This window comes from Chenopodium quinoa, unplaced genomic scaffold (assembly GCF_001683475.1).
Source record: "Chenopodium quinoa cultivar QQ74 unplaced genomic scaffold, ASM168347v1, whole genome shotgun sequence".
Taxonomy (NCBI): Eukaryota; Viridiplantae; Streptophyta; class Magnoliopsida; order Caryophyllales; family Amaranthaceae; genus Chenopodium; species Chenopodium quinoa.
Window position 1 is genome coordinate 838,314 of NW_018743623.1, and position 15,305 is coordinate 853,618.

General features: G+C 34.1%; 1 protein-coding gene across 2 annotated transcripts; it reads left to right on the forward strand.

Annotated features, from left to right (window-relative positions):
* Positions 1–8,705: 8,705 nt before the first annotated feature.
* LOC110683189 (beta-glucosidase BoGH3B-like) lies at positions 8,706–14,509 on the forward strand. 2 transcript variants are annotated; one of them, XM_021859537.1, is made up of 10 exons: positions 8,706–8,875; positions 9,557–9,815; positions 9,929–10,133; positions 10,474–10,564; positions 10,689–10,834; positions 12,111–12,354; positions 12,468–12,572; positions 12,693–12,875; positions 12,970–13,174; positions 13,792–14,279. In XM_021859537.1, the coding sequence occupies exons 2-10, from the start codon at positions 9,593–9,595 to the stop codon at positions 14,277–14,279; spliced, it is 1,890 nt and encodes a 629-aa protein (XP_021715229.1). In that variant the 5' UTR covers positions 8,706–8,875; positions 9,557–9,592. The 2 variants fall into 2 exon arrangements, with proteins under 2 accessions (XP_021715229.1, XP_021715230.1); XM_021859538.1 differs by lacking the exon at positions 8,706–8,875 and having other exon boundaries at positions 9,593–9,815; positions 13,792–14,509.
* Positions 14,510–15,305: the final 796 nt, after the last annotated feature.

Genomic DNA, 15,305 nt, shown 5'->3' on the forward strand with positions numbered 1-15,305 from the left:
CTCATCTGAATGAAGCAAAACATAGCGATGCGCTTGCATTAAACTTTTGTCATCAAGACGAACATTATCTTTCTTTCTAAGTACACGACCACAAGAATTGTATAAATAAGTATAAATGTTTGGAACACCATCCTCATTCCTTTTCGGTCTGGTAAATATCGTTTCAACACTTTCTAAATATCTTGAGCAAAATGTAATTGTTTCCCATAAAAATTAACCTTCTGCTATAGATCCTCCAGGTTGTGCTTTATTGCTTACATGAGATTTCAAAAAGGCTAAATACCTTAAAACAAAAATTATATATGTTGATGTATATTAAAAAATATTAATGTGTGTTAAGTATTCTTATATAAGAGTAAATATTGACATATATAGATATTAACCTTTCAATGGGATACATCCATCTATAATGAACTGATCCGCCGAGTTTTACCTCATCCACCAGATGAATGAGCAAATGAACCATGATGGTGAAAAATGTCGGTAGAAACTCTATCTCCATTCTACAAAGAGTTAACACAAGCTTTTTTTGAATGGAATCTAGTTCTTCAATGTCAATAGCGGGTGAACATATCTTCTTGAAAAAGTACGACAACTCCTCAAGCAAGTCAATAACTTTTGTGGCATTTGATGCTCTTAAACTGGAAGGATATCTTGCATAAGGATATGGTTGTCATGGATTTTCAAATTAATAAGTTTTCGCTGCTTCAAATTGACACATCTTTGTAAATTAGACCCATATCCATTAGGAACTTTAAGTTTTTTTAACACTCTTAGAAATCGTTCCTTCTCTTCATTAGACATGGTGTATGCAGCTGGAGGCATATATTTTTTAGCCCGATTAGGATGAGATTGAAGCCAAAGATGAGGTTTTATGTTTTTCTTCTCAAGAGCCTTTCTAGCTTCTGGATCATCTCTACAATTTTTAGATAAGCTCCTCTTCTGTCACCTATTAAACACAAAAACACAACTTCAAATTTTAAGATATGTCATAAATATTAGCCTATTGGCTTAAGATTTATATATATTTTTTACATAAGTCAAACTTGTACAATTTAATACAACCTATATGGTAAATGGAAATCTATCAAACTATTCATAATATAATAAGCTATAATAAGTTTGGATGCAATATGAATAGAAATCCTTATAAAAAATACGATTAAAAAAACCTGGAATCATTACTTTACTAATAGATAATAAAGAGTTATGTATAATAATCTAACGTCTTACAAAGTTTGTAGCTATGATTCTTGGCCTGGAATCACTAAAGAATGATAAAGAACTCCAAGCAACGTTAAGTTTACTTGATTCTATTAAAACTAAACTGAAAGTAATACAAGTATATAGATAAGCCTACAAGCTTTCAGATTAGGAAAAGTTGGAGCCTGCAAGCCTTGAATGGACTAAGAAATTCGATGGAACATAATCGATATAACATAATCGATGTTAATAATGAATGACTAGATTCTGGTTTATCTAGCATATAGACACATGACTCCGAATCACAGGCAAACAATGGATTATGGATAGCATCATTGACGGCACATACATGGCACAAGATAGGCATACAGATAAGATGCAGGCATACAGCCACTAAAACCACCCATTAGTCACAAGTTGTATAGATTTTCACACACTAGTGTAAACAACAAAGCACCTTAAGTAACAACTTGCAGATACAAATTGAAAAGTGCAGAATTGAGAATGACAACAATCTAAGACTACCTTTGAGGTAGTCCTACTAACATTGTATTGCCAAAAATAAACTCGGTATCATAAGCCTAACTACGACAGTACAACCAGTCACTTCACAGAAGTAGCCAACAATTGGCAATAATTCACAAGTACATGGACAATTGTATCTAGCATAAGACCTTTCTCAATCTGCCTTCCTTCAAAAGTTATGAACAATCTGCCTATTTCAGAGTAATAGAACTCAACTAAGATTTATTTTCTGTACGTATATTACTCAACACAAATCTCCTTTCAAGAATCACAACTTATAAAAAAGTTTCAACCCAGAAACCCCAAATAAAATTAAAATTTGACAAAATTAATACAAAAAATCAACAATTCAATAAACATAATCAACCAAAACAAATACCAATCAATAATAAAAAGTATTATATAAAAAAAAATAATTAGACCATGACCTGTGATATAAATTCTTCACTTCTCTGCGTCGGTCGTTTCGAAATCCCATTAGCAAAAAGAATTCCCATACATGCAATGAATAAACAAAAATTCAGATTAAGCAACTTAATTCGAGTGAATGATATATCAACCAAAACCTACGAAATTGATGCCTATAACAAGGAGATTACCGAAAATTAAAGATAATATTGAAGAGAGAAACGAAAATTCAACAATTTCAAGTGGTTTAAGAGATTAGATGAGAGCGATTGTGAGCAAGCAAAGAAGAGTTAGGGTTCAATTCGTTGTTTATTTCGATAATGGGGATTGGGGAGCTAAAGGGTTTTTTTTTTCTTCTGTCTATGCTGTATACGTATATGGCGGTTTTCTTTTTTTCTTTTTTTTTCTGAAATTTTGAAGTCCCGGGATATGGACTGTGTCGCGTGAAAATCACATGTCTTTTTTTCGACGCTTTTATGTGTCGAGATCCAATGGTGACGCTTAAAAGCGTCGAAAAAACACGGAAATTAATTTTTTGGCTAACGCTTGATACCTAGCGTCGAGCAAATAGCGTCCAAAAACTAAGGGATTTGTAGTAGTGATACTTAAAAATAAAACATACTTCCATGATTTATACATATTCAACTTGTATCATGCTTCAAATACATATTCACATGCTTGTATAATAATTCATGCTCAACCAACATCAATTCCAAGCATATAATCAACCAAACATGCTACTAATTCATCACTAAATTCATACTTTACAATCCTAGCATGATACTACGCATACACAAATATTCTTGTGCACATACGTACCTTGAATAATGCCTAAACTCGGCCACAATCGCTAGAAATCACCTAGCTCGAAGTTTCCTACCAATAAGAATACATAACTATAACTAATCCACCATTCTCACAAATTTCCAGCAACTATAATATTCTTTAAACCTTACTAATCAACCCAATTTAATGACATAAAAACCATAAAACCTTTTCTTTAAGTGGGTACTTTAAATTCTTTCAAAAAGACTTAGTTTGTATGACTTTAATAAAATTCCAGCATACTTATTTAATATAAAAAATCACTTTTAGACTAGGAAATCATATTTAAATCATTAAAACCTTTACCCTTTTATGGGTAGTCAAACCCTAACTAAATAAATGAAAAGTAGTGTGTATAATTAAATTACAGCATTTAATTTAGGGTTTTAAACTCATTAAAAACATGCTTAAAGCATGAATTAAACAATACAACAATCTAGGATCAAACCCTAATCATATACATTAAATTCTCAAATTGTAGGGTTTATAAATTAGGGTTCTTGATTAAATAAAAATCTGAAATTTATATGAATAATTTAACAACATCATATACCCAAAATCAATACCAATATATAATCGAAATCATGCTTTAAAAACAATAAAACACTATAATTAAATCAGGAATAGAAAGCGTTTTTTTTTCCTTTTGTACCAAACCGAAAAGGAGGGAGAAAGGAGGAGAGAGAACCGGTGGCCGGCTGGGTCGTCGGCTGCTGTTGCAGGCCGCCGGTCGTTGGTGGTGGCGCCGATGGGAGAGAAAAGAGGAGAGAGAGAGGTGTGGAAAGAGAGAGAAAAAGGAGAGGAAAAAGAGAGGAAAAATAAAGAGAAGATTTTGGGGTTTTTATGAAATCTGACAATAATGATTTTTTAGTGTAAAATCTTGAGGTTTTAAATTATTTATACTCCCCTTTTAAAACAAAAACTTATATTACAAGACTACCATTACTAAATCCTACTCCCCCTTAACTTCTTCCTTTGGGGCCAACTTTCTTCCTTTGGGGCCAACTTGTTGGACTCTTAAGTGTCCTCAATTTCCCAATAAGTTAATCCAACCATTTAAATAAAGATGACCCAATTCAAATTACTTTTATTGTCTCAATTAATGACTCATATTATTTTATACACACTTACATAATATTTAATTAATTAATTCCTTTTAAAATGAAATGAATCATTTTAATTTATAAAAATAAATAAAATAAATAATTTACATATATAAAAATATTATAAAAGTATGGAGTATTACATCCTTCCCCCTTGAACCACCACCCTCAAATTTCCCCTGAAACCTCGTCTCCCCACTGCTCCCTGCACTCCACCGCTTCAAAACAGAGCAGCAGCCCACACCAACCACCAAACACCACCCAATTGTTCCTCTCACCTTCAATTATCCACCATCAACTCCCCCACTCTTCCACCAATACACCAGGGCAACCACTCCCGAAAACCCCCCAAAAACTCCTCCACACCGTCGAAATATCCTAGCCGCTTAGGGTTTTAGGGTGGTGGGAGGAACGATTAGGGTTTTTGGCAGTGGGGAGGGGTTTCATCAGTGGTTTCGTGGGGAATGGGGGGTGTTTCGGGGAGGGAGGAAGATGGCGACGCAGATGATGGTTTTTTGCTCTGCTCGCCGGCGAGCAAGGGGCAGTAGGCTGGGCAGTTGGGTGGTGGTGTGGTCCGGTGGGAGAATGGGAGGCTGACTGGTGGTTTGGTGGCTTTGGGGGTTTTTTTTTAAATAAAAAAAATAGAACCAATCAGGGCTTGACACGTGTCAAGTGACCTAATATAATAGGTAATTGACTTTTGTTGACCGGTTAGGGATTGAAGAAAAAGAAGAACCCCCAAAGTTCGGATTATTCAAGAATAATCCAAAATTGAGATTATTTTAGCAAAATTCTTGAAAGTTGGGATTATTATTTCTAATTTTTCCAATTATTTTTTACTTATGTAAATTAAATGTTTTCAATTATGCACATAAAATCGCTTCAATTGGGATATTACCAAAAGTGATAAATAAAATGGTCTTTAATGAGGTATCACGCGGTTGCTGATGAGGCACTCTAAAAGAGGAGCAGTTGTGGGTTTCTCTCTTCTCATTAATCCCTACTTTTAAAGTAATTTTTCTATCACACGGTGCGTGCGTTATGCATTAATTAAAATAATTTACATCATTATGTATTAAAATCTTATGGGTTAAGAATAAAGATGTCTAATATGTTGAAAATTTTAATCTAAATCAATGGATCAAAGTATATCACTCAGTATTTGTAGTTAGTATCTAATCAATTAATAAAACCTACGTTAATTTTTTATCAATTCGTTATTAAACAAAATAACACATGGTTATAAAAAAAAGGGAAGGATAAAAAATATGTTGATATGATACTTCGAGATAAAATGAGCAATAATCATCTAAATGAGCAAATAATACCCTTGGGTGCACCGTATGTACACCCGGGTGTGTATAACAATCTCTAGAATATTTTTATACATTAAATGAGTAAAACAATGAAATTCAAAGGAATATTTTTATAAATCTTGTAAAAAAAGGGAATATTTTTACAAATTAATTAGGTATTATTGATTTGTTGACGAGAAGATTGATAATGAAGAATAAAATCTTATGATAATTGGGAAAATTTTGATTTGATTGATTATGGGATTGATATCTTGAATTCACTGATTGTAAATTTATTATCTTACATACTAACATTTGCTTTCAAATATTATCCAAAAATAAATAAAATAGACAAAATATTGCAAATAATTTGAAATGAAGAGGGCGTCATATATGATCAAAATTAATACTCCGTGTAAAGCAAAAATCATATATAGTGCTAGACTGCTGGCTAGAGGTGGGCACCGTGTCGTGTCGGGCCATCGCGGGTCGTGCCTGGTGGTGGCTAGTGTCAGGTCGTGCCATGCCTGCAACTTGGCGGGTCGAGCCGTGCCGGGCCAACATTTGGCACACCCCAGCCGACGGCACGGCACGGCACACATGCCTGGCGTGCCGGGTAGCTGGCCGCCCTGAATTTATTTATTTATTTTTAAATTGATATATATTTTTTTGAACAACTTTTAAAATGAGTATATTTAAATAATTTTATTAATTTATGTTTATATTTTTGTATTATTATTGTTCTTTTTATTATTATAGTTCTTTTACTCTTTATTATTTATGTTATTTTTATTATTAATTTATTATAATTATTTTTTTAATTATAATTATACATATTTATCATTATTTAGCAAAAAGCAACAATGCATATAATTAAAAAATTTACGAGTGCGATAACACAAAAATTGATGAATAACTTATTTAATTTTATTATACGCCAGTACGATAAATTGATAATACAATAATTTATAATGATAAAAATCGTGAAATAATTGATGAATAACTTAACTTTATAGCTTATTTTATTATACGGGGTTCAATAATACAAAAATTAGCTATAATTAATAGTAGGTAATAATCTAATTATTCTTCTTGTTCTTCTTTGTCTTCGTCTTCTTCTTCTTCTTGTTCAAGTTCATCGGCCAATTGAATTGATTGAGAACTAGTAGAACCCGACGTTCCTTCACCGTTGTCATTTTCTGCATAAGTACGATCTTGGCAGCGAGTTTCGGCATCCAACCAATCCTTGAAACAAACACACATTTCAAGTGTTTCAGATTTTAGTCTTGTTCTTATATCGTCTAAAACCCTTCTTGACGCACTAAAAGCTCTTTCGGAGGCAACGGAGGAGACTTGAATAGCAAAAATATCACGAGCCATTGCCGCCAAAATTGGATGTTTCGTGCTTTGTGTTTTCCACCAATCAAGGATGTCAAGGCCGTAATTCTCTTCGTCGTCCATGCCTTTCATGAAGTCGTAACTTAAGTACAGTTGCAACTCCAAAACATCGCTTTGTGTTCTCCTAGATGATGATTCACTACCTGAAAACTTAGACATCATGTTAGCAGCTTGTGAAAATAAACCTTTGGCCCTTTTTACTTACATTTTTGAATAATTGAGAAGGAGCAAATTGAGTCACGGTTCCATATTTAGATTCATAAACTCTATATAGGGCAAAAAAATTGATTGGTCACATTAGTTTTATAAGATTTAACATCATCTCCAAAATTCATGCATTGAAAATAAATATCAATTAATAAAAATGTGCCATCATACTTTTGCCTTGGATCTAATATAGAAGCAAAAATATAAATCATAGGAATAGTAGTGTAATATTTACGCCATTTTTCCTCCATTGATAGAAGATATCCACGTGTTGTAATCGGTGTTCATCGAAAAGTTGTGCAAGTAAACATGCATTGCTAAGAAAAGAATGAGCACAAGGGTTATAAATAGAAGAAATGCAATGTGTCATACTATATAATAATTGTAAAAAGTGCATATATTTTTCACAATTAGACCAATCATCATCTAGTAAAGCAAATTGTGAAAAAAATTTATTATAAAAAATTGTTTTGATTGCCCTACTCAACATTCCATAGGTGGAGTTCCACCTAGTTGCACAATCGTTGATATTTTAATAGCCTTTATCCTTTGTTACCTGCAAAAAGCTTTCCATTCCTGAAATCTCATGTTAGAGTTGTTAATAGACATAATAGCATTTCTAATGTTGTGATAAAATGGACCACTTGCTTGTGTTCCATCCTTCACACACAAGTTAAGAACATGACAAATGCATCTAATATGAAGTGCATCTCCATCTAATATTACATCGATCAATTATGCTTTAACTAAATTTGCACTCAATGTCATAGAAGTTACATTATCAAAAGTGATAGACATGATTTTGGGCCTAAGATTATATGCATCAATAGTTTGCATTAAATGATGAGCAATATTAAGACTGGTGTGGGGGTATTCAAGCATTTTAAAATGGATAATGCGTTTTTGTAATAACCAATCAGTATCCAACCAATGACAAGTCACACACAAATAGTGATATCCATAACCACTATTCCATGCATCAGCAGTCAAAGAAACTCTACAAGTAAGATTACTTAATTCATCATATAACTTCAATTTATACTCTTGAAAAGATTTCATGGCAGCCGAACGGGCAATTTTTCTAGAGATTTTTTTTGTGTTGGGGTTGTAGTGCTTGGTTAATGTAATTGTTAAAGGGATCATTTTCGGCAAAAAAAAAAGGTTGTTCGGCACGTACTAACATTCTCCCAAGTTCATCTCTATCTCTCTCATAATTCTAAGTGAAGCCATGTGGATGGAATTGAGAAATTTTGGGTTGAGTTGGATCACTAGATGGACCACCACGTTTTTCTACATGTCTACTAAGGTGTCTTGTCCCTTCCTTAGTTTCACTTACAATTATGAGAGAAATTTGGGGCGGCCTGCTGCCCGGCACGGCACGCCAGGCACGTGGGCCGTGCCGTGTCGTGGGCTGAGGTGTGCCAAATGATGGCCCGACACAACACGGCACGGCACGAGCCACCACCAGGTACGGCCTGCGGTGGCCCGACACGACACAGTGCCCACCTCTAATGACACTTCGTTTTTATTATACTCACCATAAAAGGCGATCAAGATCAATAATTGACGAGCAAGCAAAATAATTTATATAAGGATAAGAATGACCAATTATTAGAAAATGTTGACAGCAATAAAATATTAGAAATTGTAGAACATATTTATGATAAAATAATTTGGATATAATTAATCTAAGTCACATGTATGTAGATGTCACTAAAGATAATATAATTCCTTATTTTGGATCTGTCAACAATAAAATGTAATCAAATCATACGAGGAAGCACGAAAGAAAATCTGACTTTCTATAAAATCTGTCATTCTAACTCTCTATTATTCACTTCTCATTCAACTCATCTCTCTTTCTCTCATCTACTTCCTTTGTATGTTGTAAGCCAGAAAGTTCTCTCTTTGGTAAGTTCTTGATTACTTCAATTTTTAATTAAGCATTACTCAAAGTTTTAAGTAGATTGTACAATGTTGTACATGTTTTTAATGCTTATAATTATACTTGGTTCTTTTGTCTCATAGAAGTACTAATTTGCATTGCTAGCTGCTGAATTTATTCCATATGATATAGTATGTTAGGATGATTTACTAGTTTTACGGAGTATAATAGTTTAGTGTCCATGATATCCCATTAGCTGGATTAGCGAGGTGGTACTTAAGACCTGAGATGGAATAATGTCTATAAAACGAGTTTTTAATTTTTTGATAGACCTCTATACTCCAAAACAAAGTTATAATAGTGTTCGAGGTTCCTCATCGAAGAGTGGTACCTACTTTCTCTCATAATTTTTATTTCCTTAGTTGTTTTGATTTAATGCATGATTTATGATTTTATGTGGGCGTAAGCCGCGTAACATATTCATTATAGTGTATGGTCCCATATCATTATTGTAAGGTATTTTTCTAGATATTTTGTTGGTTTATGTAGACAATGTGGGATGGAAAATCGTGGGAACATTAAATTATTAAATGAGATATTGAAAAAAAAAAAATCAAATAGAAATCCAAGTTCATGTATATATTTATGCATCATTTTACATATGATATGATTTTAGCTCAAATGTTTGTTACATTGTTTATTTGAAGGGAACTAGAAAAAGAAGGCTTATTTAAATTAGCAAAATGGCAATGCATCCCATTTATTGGGTGGCAATTTTGCTGTCAATATGTTGCTGCAAAACTTTAGCAAATGCAGAGTATGTGAAGTACAAAGATCCAAGGCAACCAATCAATGCTCGAATTCGTGATCTTATGGGTCGTATGACACTCGAGGAAAAGATAGGCCAAATGACTCAAATTGAAAGGAGTGTTGCCTCCGGCGATGTCATGAACAAGTACTTCATTGGTATTTTACATAACATTTGGCATGAAGTAGCTAATTTCTATTGTGTTTTAAAATGTTAGTTATTTTTTTGATGTCTAAAGTACGTTGAATTTTGGTGTGGTTCGATATTGAAGGGAGTGTACTAAGTGGAGGAGGGAGTGTTCCTGCTCCACAGGCCTCTGCTGAGACTTGGATCAAAATGGTGAATGACTTTCAACAAGGATCTCTCTCTACTCGCCTCGGTATTCCTATGATTTATGGGATTGATGCTGTTCATGGTCACAACAATGTCTACAAGGCCACTGTTTTTCCTCACAATGTTGGATTGGGTGCTACTAGGTAATTTAAATTATTACGGAATACTTAATAGCTAGCCTAAATGTTTACTCCCTCCGTTCCATAGTTAACTTTTACTTTTTGCACAAAAATTCATGTGATTGAAAAGTGGGTTGGTGACTTGGTGGTTATTGGGGCTCAACTTTAAAGAAAGCAATAGAGAATGATCATTATTTTTATTAAAAAAGAAATAGTTCACTTATGTGTGGAAGTTTGGAACATCCAAAATAGAAGATGTTAACTAATTATGGAACGAAGAGAGTAGCTACGAGTTTTTTGTGTTTTTGTGCCTGGATCATATTCTGATACATTGCTATGAACTTTCTATGTATGTATGAATCAGGGACCCTGAACTTGTTAAGAGAATTGGTGCTGCAACTGCTTTGGAAGTTAGAGCTACCGGCATCCCTTATGTTTTTGCTCCTTGTATCGCGGTATGTTGATCAGTAACAGCTAATACAGTAATAAACTGATAATTTCAGAGTATAGGTAGATTCAAATTAGCAATAATTTTCAGATATTCTATTATATAACTATACATTATACATTATTTAACAGGTATGCAGAGATCCAAGATGGGGTAGATGTTATGAGAGTTACAGCGAAGATCCAAAAATAGTCCAAAAAATGACTGAGATTATACCAGGTTTACAGGGTGAAATCCCACACAACTCAAGAAAGGGTGTACCCTTTGTTGGTGGACAGTAAGTTCTTTTCAAAACTTCGTCCTTTTCATATTTCTGTTACTGAATTTTTGGTTCACTGACTTAGAAAATGAATTTTCTCTACTATCTTAGCTTATCTGCAACATTACTCTTTCCCAAATGCCTTATCTATTACTAACAAGTAACAACCTTATCTTAAGTTGTGCCTTTAATTACATTTTTTCTTTATAGTGTATATTTAAAATATGGCTGAAATATTAATAAAAAAAAAAACTAGTAATATTTTCTAGATTGTTGCAATTAGTAGATGAGACATTATTATATTGTGGAAGTATTAGACTTTTACTTTGTCTGTCTTAATTTACTTGCTCCATAACCATTTGCACATGATTTTATGTAAGTGAAAAAGTTGAGAGAGAAAAAATTAAGTACGATTATAAATGCAATGGAGCAAGTAAATTGGGGCACTATAAAAAGGAAATGAGGCAAATAAAATAGGACGAAGGCAATAGCATTTTGTTGAAACAAAATTTTGAAATGTACTCATAGTCTAGTATGATGGCTAATCTAGATTGGATCCGCTAGCATGCTTTTCTAATTTTTTAGAAAACGTGGATTGAAAAAAGATGTCAGATGCAATAAACTACAGTTTAGTGGTCAAATGAAGAAGCCTATATTGATGGCATGACAGAAGAGTGATCTGGACCACAATTCCACCAGTGACTTGATTATATGTGTTGAATAAAACCACTTGATGTATATGAGTTCAATTTGCAAATATAAAATTTCTCAAGTTGCTTAAAGTCTGGGGAACCAAAATCCTGAAACATGGTTGACAGAGTGTTTAGTTGAATAATTAATAAAATCAACTCACTAAATGTCATATGGCTTAAAAACAGTCCTAGTTGAATTCTGGGCTATGCCAGTGAGGTAGTGACTGAGGATGATGTATAGGAAGGGCTGATGGGACATAGATAATCTGAAACAACCGCGCCATAATCTTTTTACTAGACTGTGTATCTCTTATGACAGTATCTGTGATTCATTGATCCCATAAATAACATAAGAGCTAAATAATTTGATCAGAGTATGAATGATACATACCACATAGTTTCAGGTTATAATATTGCCTTTGTATAGGCATTGTGATGGATGGATAACATCATATGTAATGTTACCTCCAATTTCGAAGACCAAACAAAGAAATCAATTAGACATAATCACTCAAATTTAAAATAAAAAAAATAGCTGAGTTTGGATTATATACTTTAAGTTTGTCATGCTATACATGGCTTGATGATCTGTTTATATTCAGGAACAAGGTTGCTGCTTGTGCTAAGCACTATGTGGGTGATGGTGGAACTACAGATGGGATCAACGAAAACAACACGGTTATAGACTTTCATGGGTTGCTCAGCACTCACATGCCAGGCTACTACAACGCAATTATCAATGGTGTATCTACAGTCATGGTTTCTTACTCCAGCTGGAACAGTGTTAAGATGCATTCTAATTATAATCTCATTACTGGTTTCCTTAAAAACACACTGAAATTCAGGGTATTTTTTCTTTTCTCTAGCTAACCGATCAAACAAAAACTTCTTCCATGCATATTTCTGTTCAGATTTTAACTAGTTACTTGCTCTTGATTCTTAAATACGAACAATGGCAGGGATTTGTTATATCCGACTGGCAGGGCCTCGACAGGATTACTTCACCACCACATGCTGACTATCCAAAGTCTGTACTAGAGGGCATTCACGCCGGCATTGATATGGTTATAACTCCAGCTTTTAACTGAATTCTGCTATATACTCTGGCATTCTACGGCATCAAACCTGTCTATTATCTTAACTTACCATGCTCTAATACAACATTTCGTATGTAAACGCTGCAGATCATGGTTCCTTACAACTATACAGAATTCATTAGTAACCTAACCTCCCTTGTGAAGGATAATCAAATCCCAATGAGCAGAATTGATGATGCAGTACATAGAATTCTAAGAGTCAAGTTTCAAATGGGTTTATTTGAGTACCCATTGGCTGATAACAGCCATGTCCACCAGCTGGGAAGTCAGGTTTGTACTTCTAATAAGTTTTCATTCATTTGTTAGGGTCCACTGTACAATGAAATGTCAATTTATACGCTCATTCAATCACTGAATAAAACAGGAACACCGAGAAATAGCAAGGGAAGCAGTGAGGAAATCACTGGTGCTATTGAAGAACGGGCAGGAAAGTGATAAGCCAATGCTACCTCTTCCTAAGAAAGTGCCGAAGATACTTGTTGCTGGAAGCCATGCTGACAATCTGGGTAACCAATGTGGTGGATGGACAATTGAGTGGCAAGGACTCAGTGGAAACAACCTCACTGAAGGTAATATCTTTTGCACTCCACTGCCGATTTCTTTAATCACATTCCTGCAAGTCTACAGCCATAACATGTGCTTTGATTTTAGACCAAAGTTTCATAATAGTTCAACCATGTGGATGTAATAATTTTCTCCATGTTCCTTATTTTCGGTATATTTTTACTATATTTAGCGAGATTCAGGTACCCTATGCTTTTGACTTTGATATTTTAAGGTGATGACTTTGATGGGAGACTTTCACCTTCACTAAATAGAAAGATCCCTTGCTTATATATAATTTTTTATCTTTTTTTTTTACTAATAAAGTACAAATATGTTTATAAATGGATTTTTTTTGAGCGAAAACAAATCTAAGCTTTTTCAGCATTGAAGAAGTATTAATCACACACTAAGTTTTTAAATTTATTATTGATCAATCAGTGCACTCTATTAAGGTAAAAATTGATCAGGCAGTAGACTACAGTATCTTGGACAGTATAGTAGTTAATAGCGTGTTGATTGTTTATGCTTTCACTTGTGCGTTTTTGTGTATTTGAGTGTGCTGTATTACTCCTTGTTTCTTTGTAGTTTGATGGGCTTTTTTTGTCATGCAACTAATCGCAATTTTAATGAATATGATCAGGGACCACGATCCTTACAGCCATTAAGAGCACAGTTGATCCAAAGACAAAAGTAGTGTACCAAGAGAACCCTGATAGCAACTTTGTCAAGTCCAACAAATTCTCCTATGCCATAGTCGTGGTGGGTGAACCCCCTTATGCTGAGACATTCGGTGACAGCATGAATCTAACGATAGCTGACCCCGGCTACAGCACCATTAAAAATGTATGTGGGGCAGTGAAGTGTGTTGTCATTGTCATCTCAGGCAGGCCTGTTGTTATTGAGCCATATGTTTCCAAGATGAATGCCCTTGTAGCTGCTTGGCTACCAGGAACTGAGGGTCAAGGTGTTGCTGATGTTCTGTTTGGTGATTATGGTTTCACAGGGAAGAGCCCTAGAACTTGGTTTAAGAGTGTTGATCAACTCCCTATGAATGTAGGTGATCCTCATTATGACCCACTTTTCCCATTCGGATTCGGATTAACCACGAAGCCTAGCAAGGAATACTAGAATTCAGCTAGGGTAGCCTTAGGCCTTGATTTATATTCCTAGTGATCCATCTTATTGTTTACTGATTGAGTGATTGTTGTTGAGAATAATATACCCTAGTCAAGTAAATCTTCCATGTCACAACTCACAAGGGAAGCATGGCCTTTTTCTTAAATATGTCCTCACACTTCTATAAGTGTTAATTTTGTTCTATTTTACTGAAATTTTAGAGTGTCTGACTTTGATTTTAATATTTCACTTTCTACAACGTTGTTGAACCCCCTGTTTGACTTTGACTAATAATTTACCACAATAAAAGTGTGATTTCTCTAGATGAAAGAATGATAATTAAGAAAAATTATTCCTAATTTCCAGAATACAAATTACCAAAATTCTTATATGCGATGATTGGCGTGCCTCACCATTATTTAATAATATGATTGATTTAAATAGGGTTACTAACAATATGCTTTTAGAGTTGCATTACTAACCAAAAAGCTGATAAGCCATGGTTACTGATTCATATGAGGGAACAGACAAAGGCACATATGGGATAACTGATGGAACTATCAACATTGCATAAATGAGATTACTGATAAACAATGAACTTTCTCCTAATGAATCGACGGGATTGCTAATGAAGATTTTGAGGAATTACGAATGTCTGTTAATATAATACGAAGTAACACTTTCAGACCACATAAAACTTAACAATCTCGACTATAGGGGTATAGTTGGCATGTAACTTTAATGCAGCTTCTCCATACTGTACATACAAGCAGCCAGGGCATAGATATGACCAATTATCCTCTGAAAGTATGAATCTCAATGAGGACATGCTGATAACACCAATTCCGCGTCTTCTCAAACACTTGACATCATAATAGCAAGCTTCACCATGCTATCAATCAAATAAAAGAGGCATACTCACAGTATTATATCCAAGTATCCAGCTAAACAACAAATCACACTCCCAGTAGAATAGCATCTGTTCTTTCACACTTTTTACTTGCATCCTAAATGATTTTACTGCTTTAGCACTCTTGA

Excerpts from the sequence above, each read along its gene's own strand:
- LOC110683189 (XM_021859537.1), top strand. The coding sequence starts at position 9,593 with ATGGCAATGCATCCCATTTATTGGGTGGCAATTTTGCTGTCAATATGT. Across the intron at positions 12,573-12,692 it reads TTCACGCCGGCATTGATATG|ATCATGGTTCCTTACAACTA; the intron begins GTTATAACTCCA and ends TAAACGCTGCAG. Across the intron at positions 13,175-13,791 it reads TGGAAACAACCTCACTGAAG|GGACCACGATCCTTACAGCC; the intron begins GTAATATCTTTT and ends GAATATGATCAG.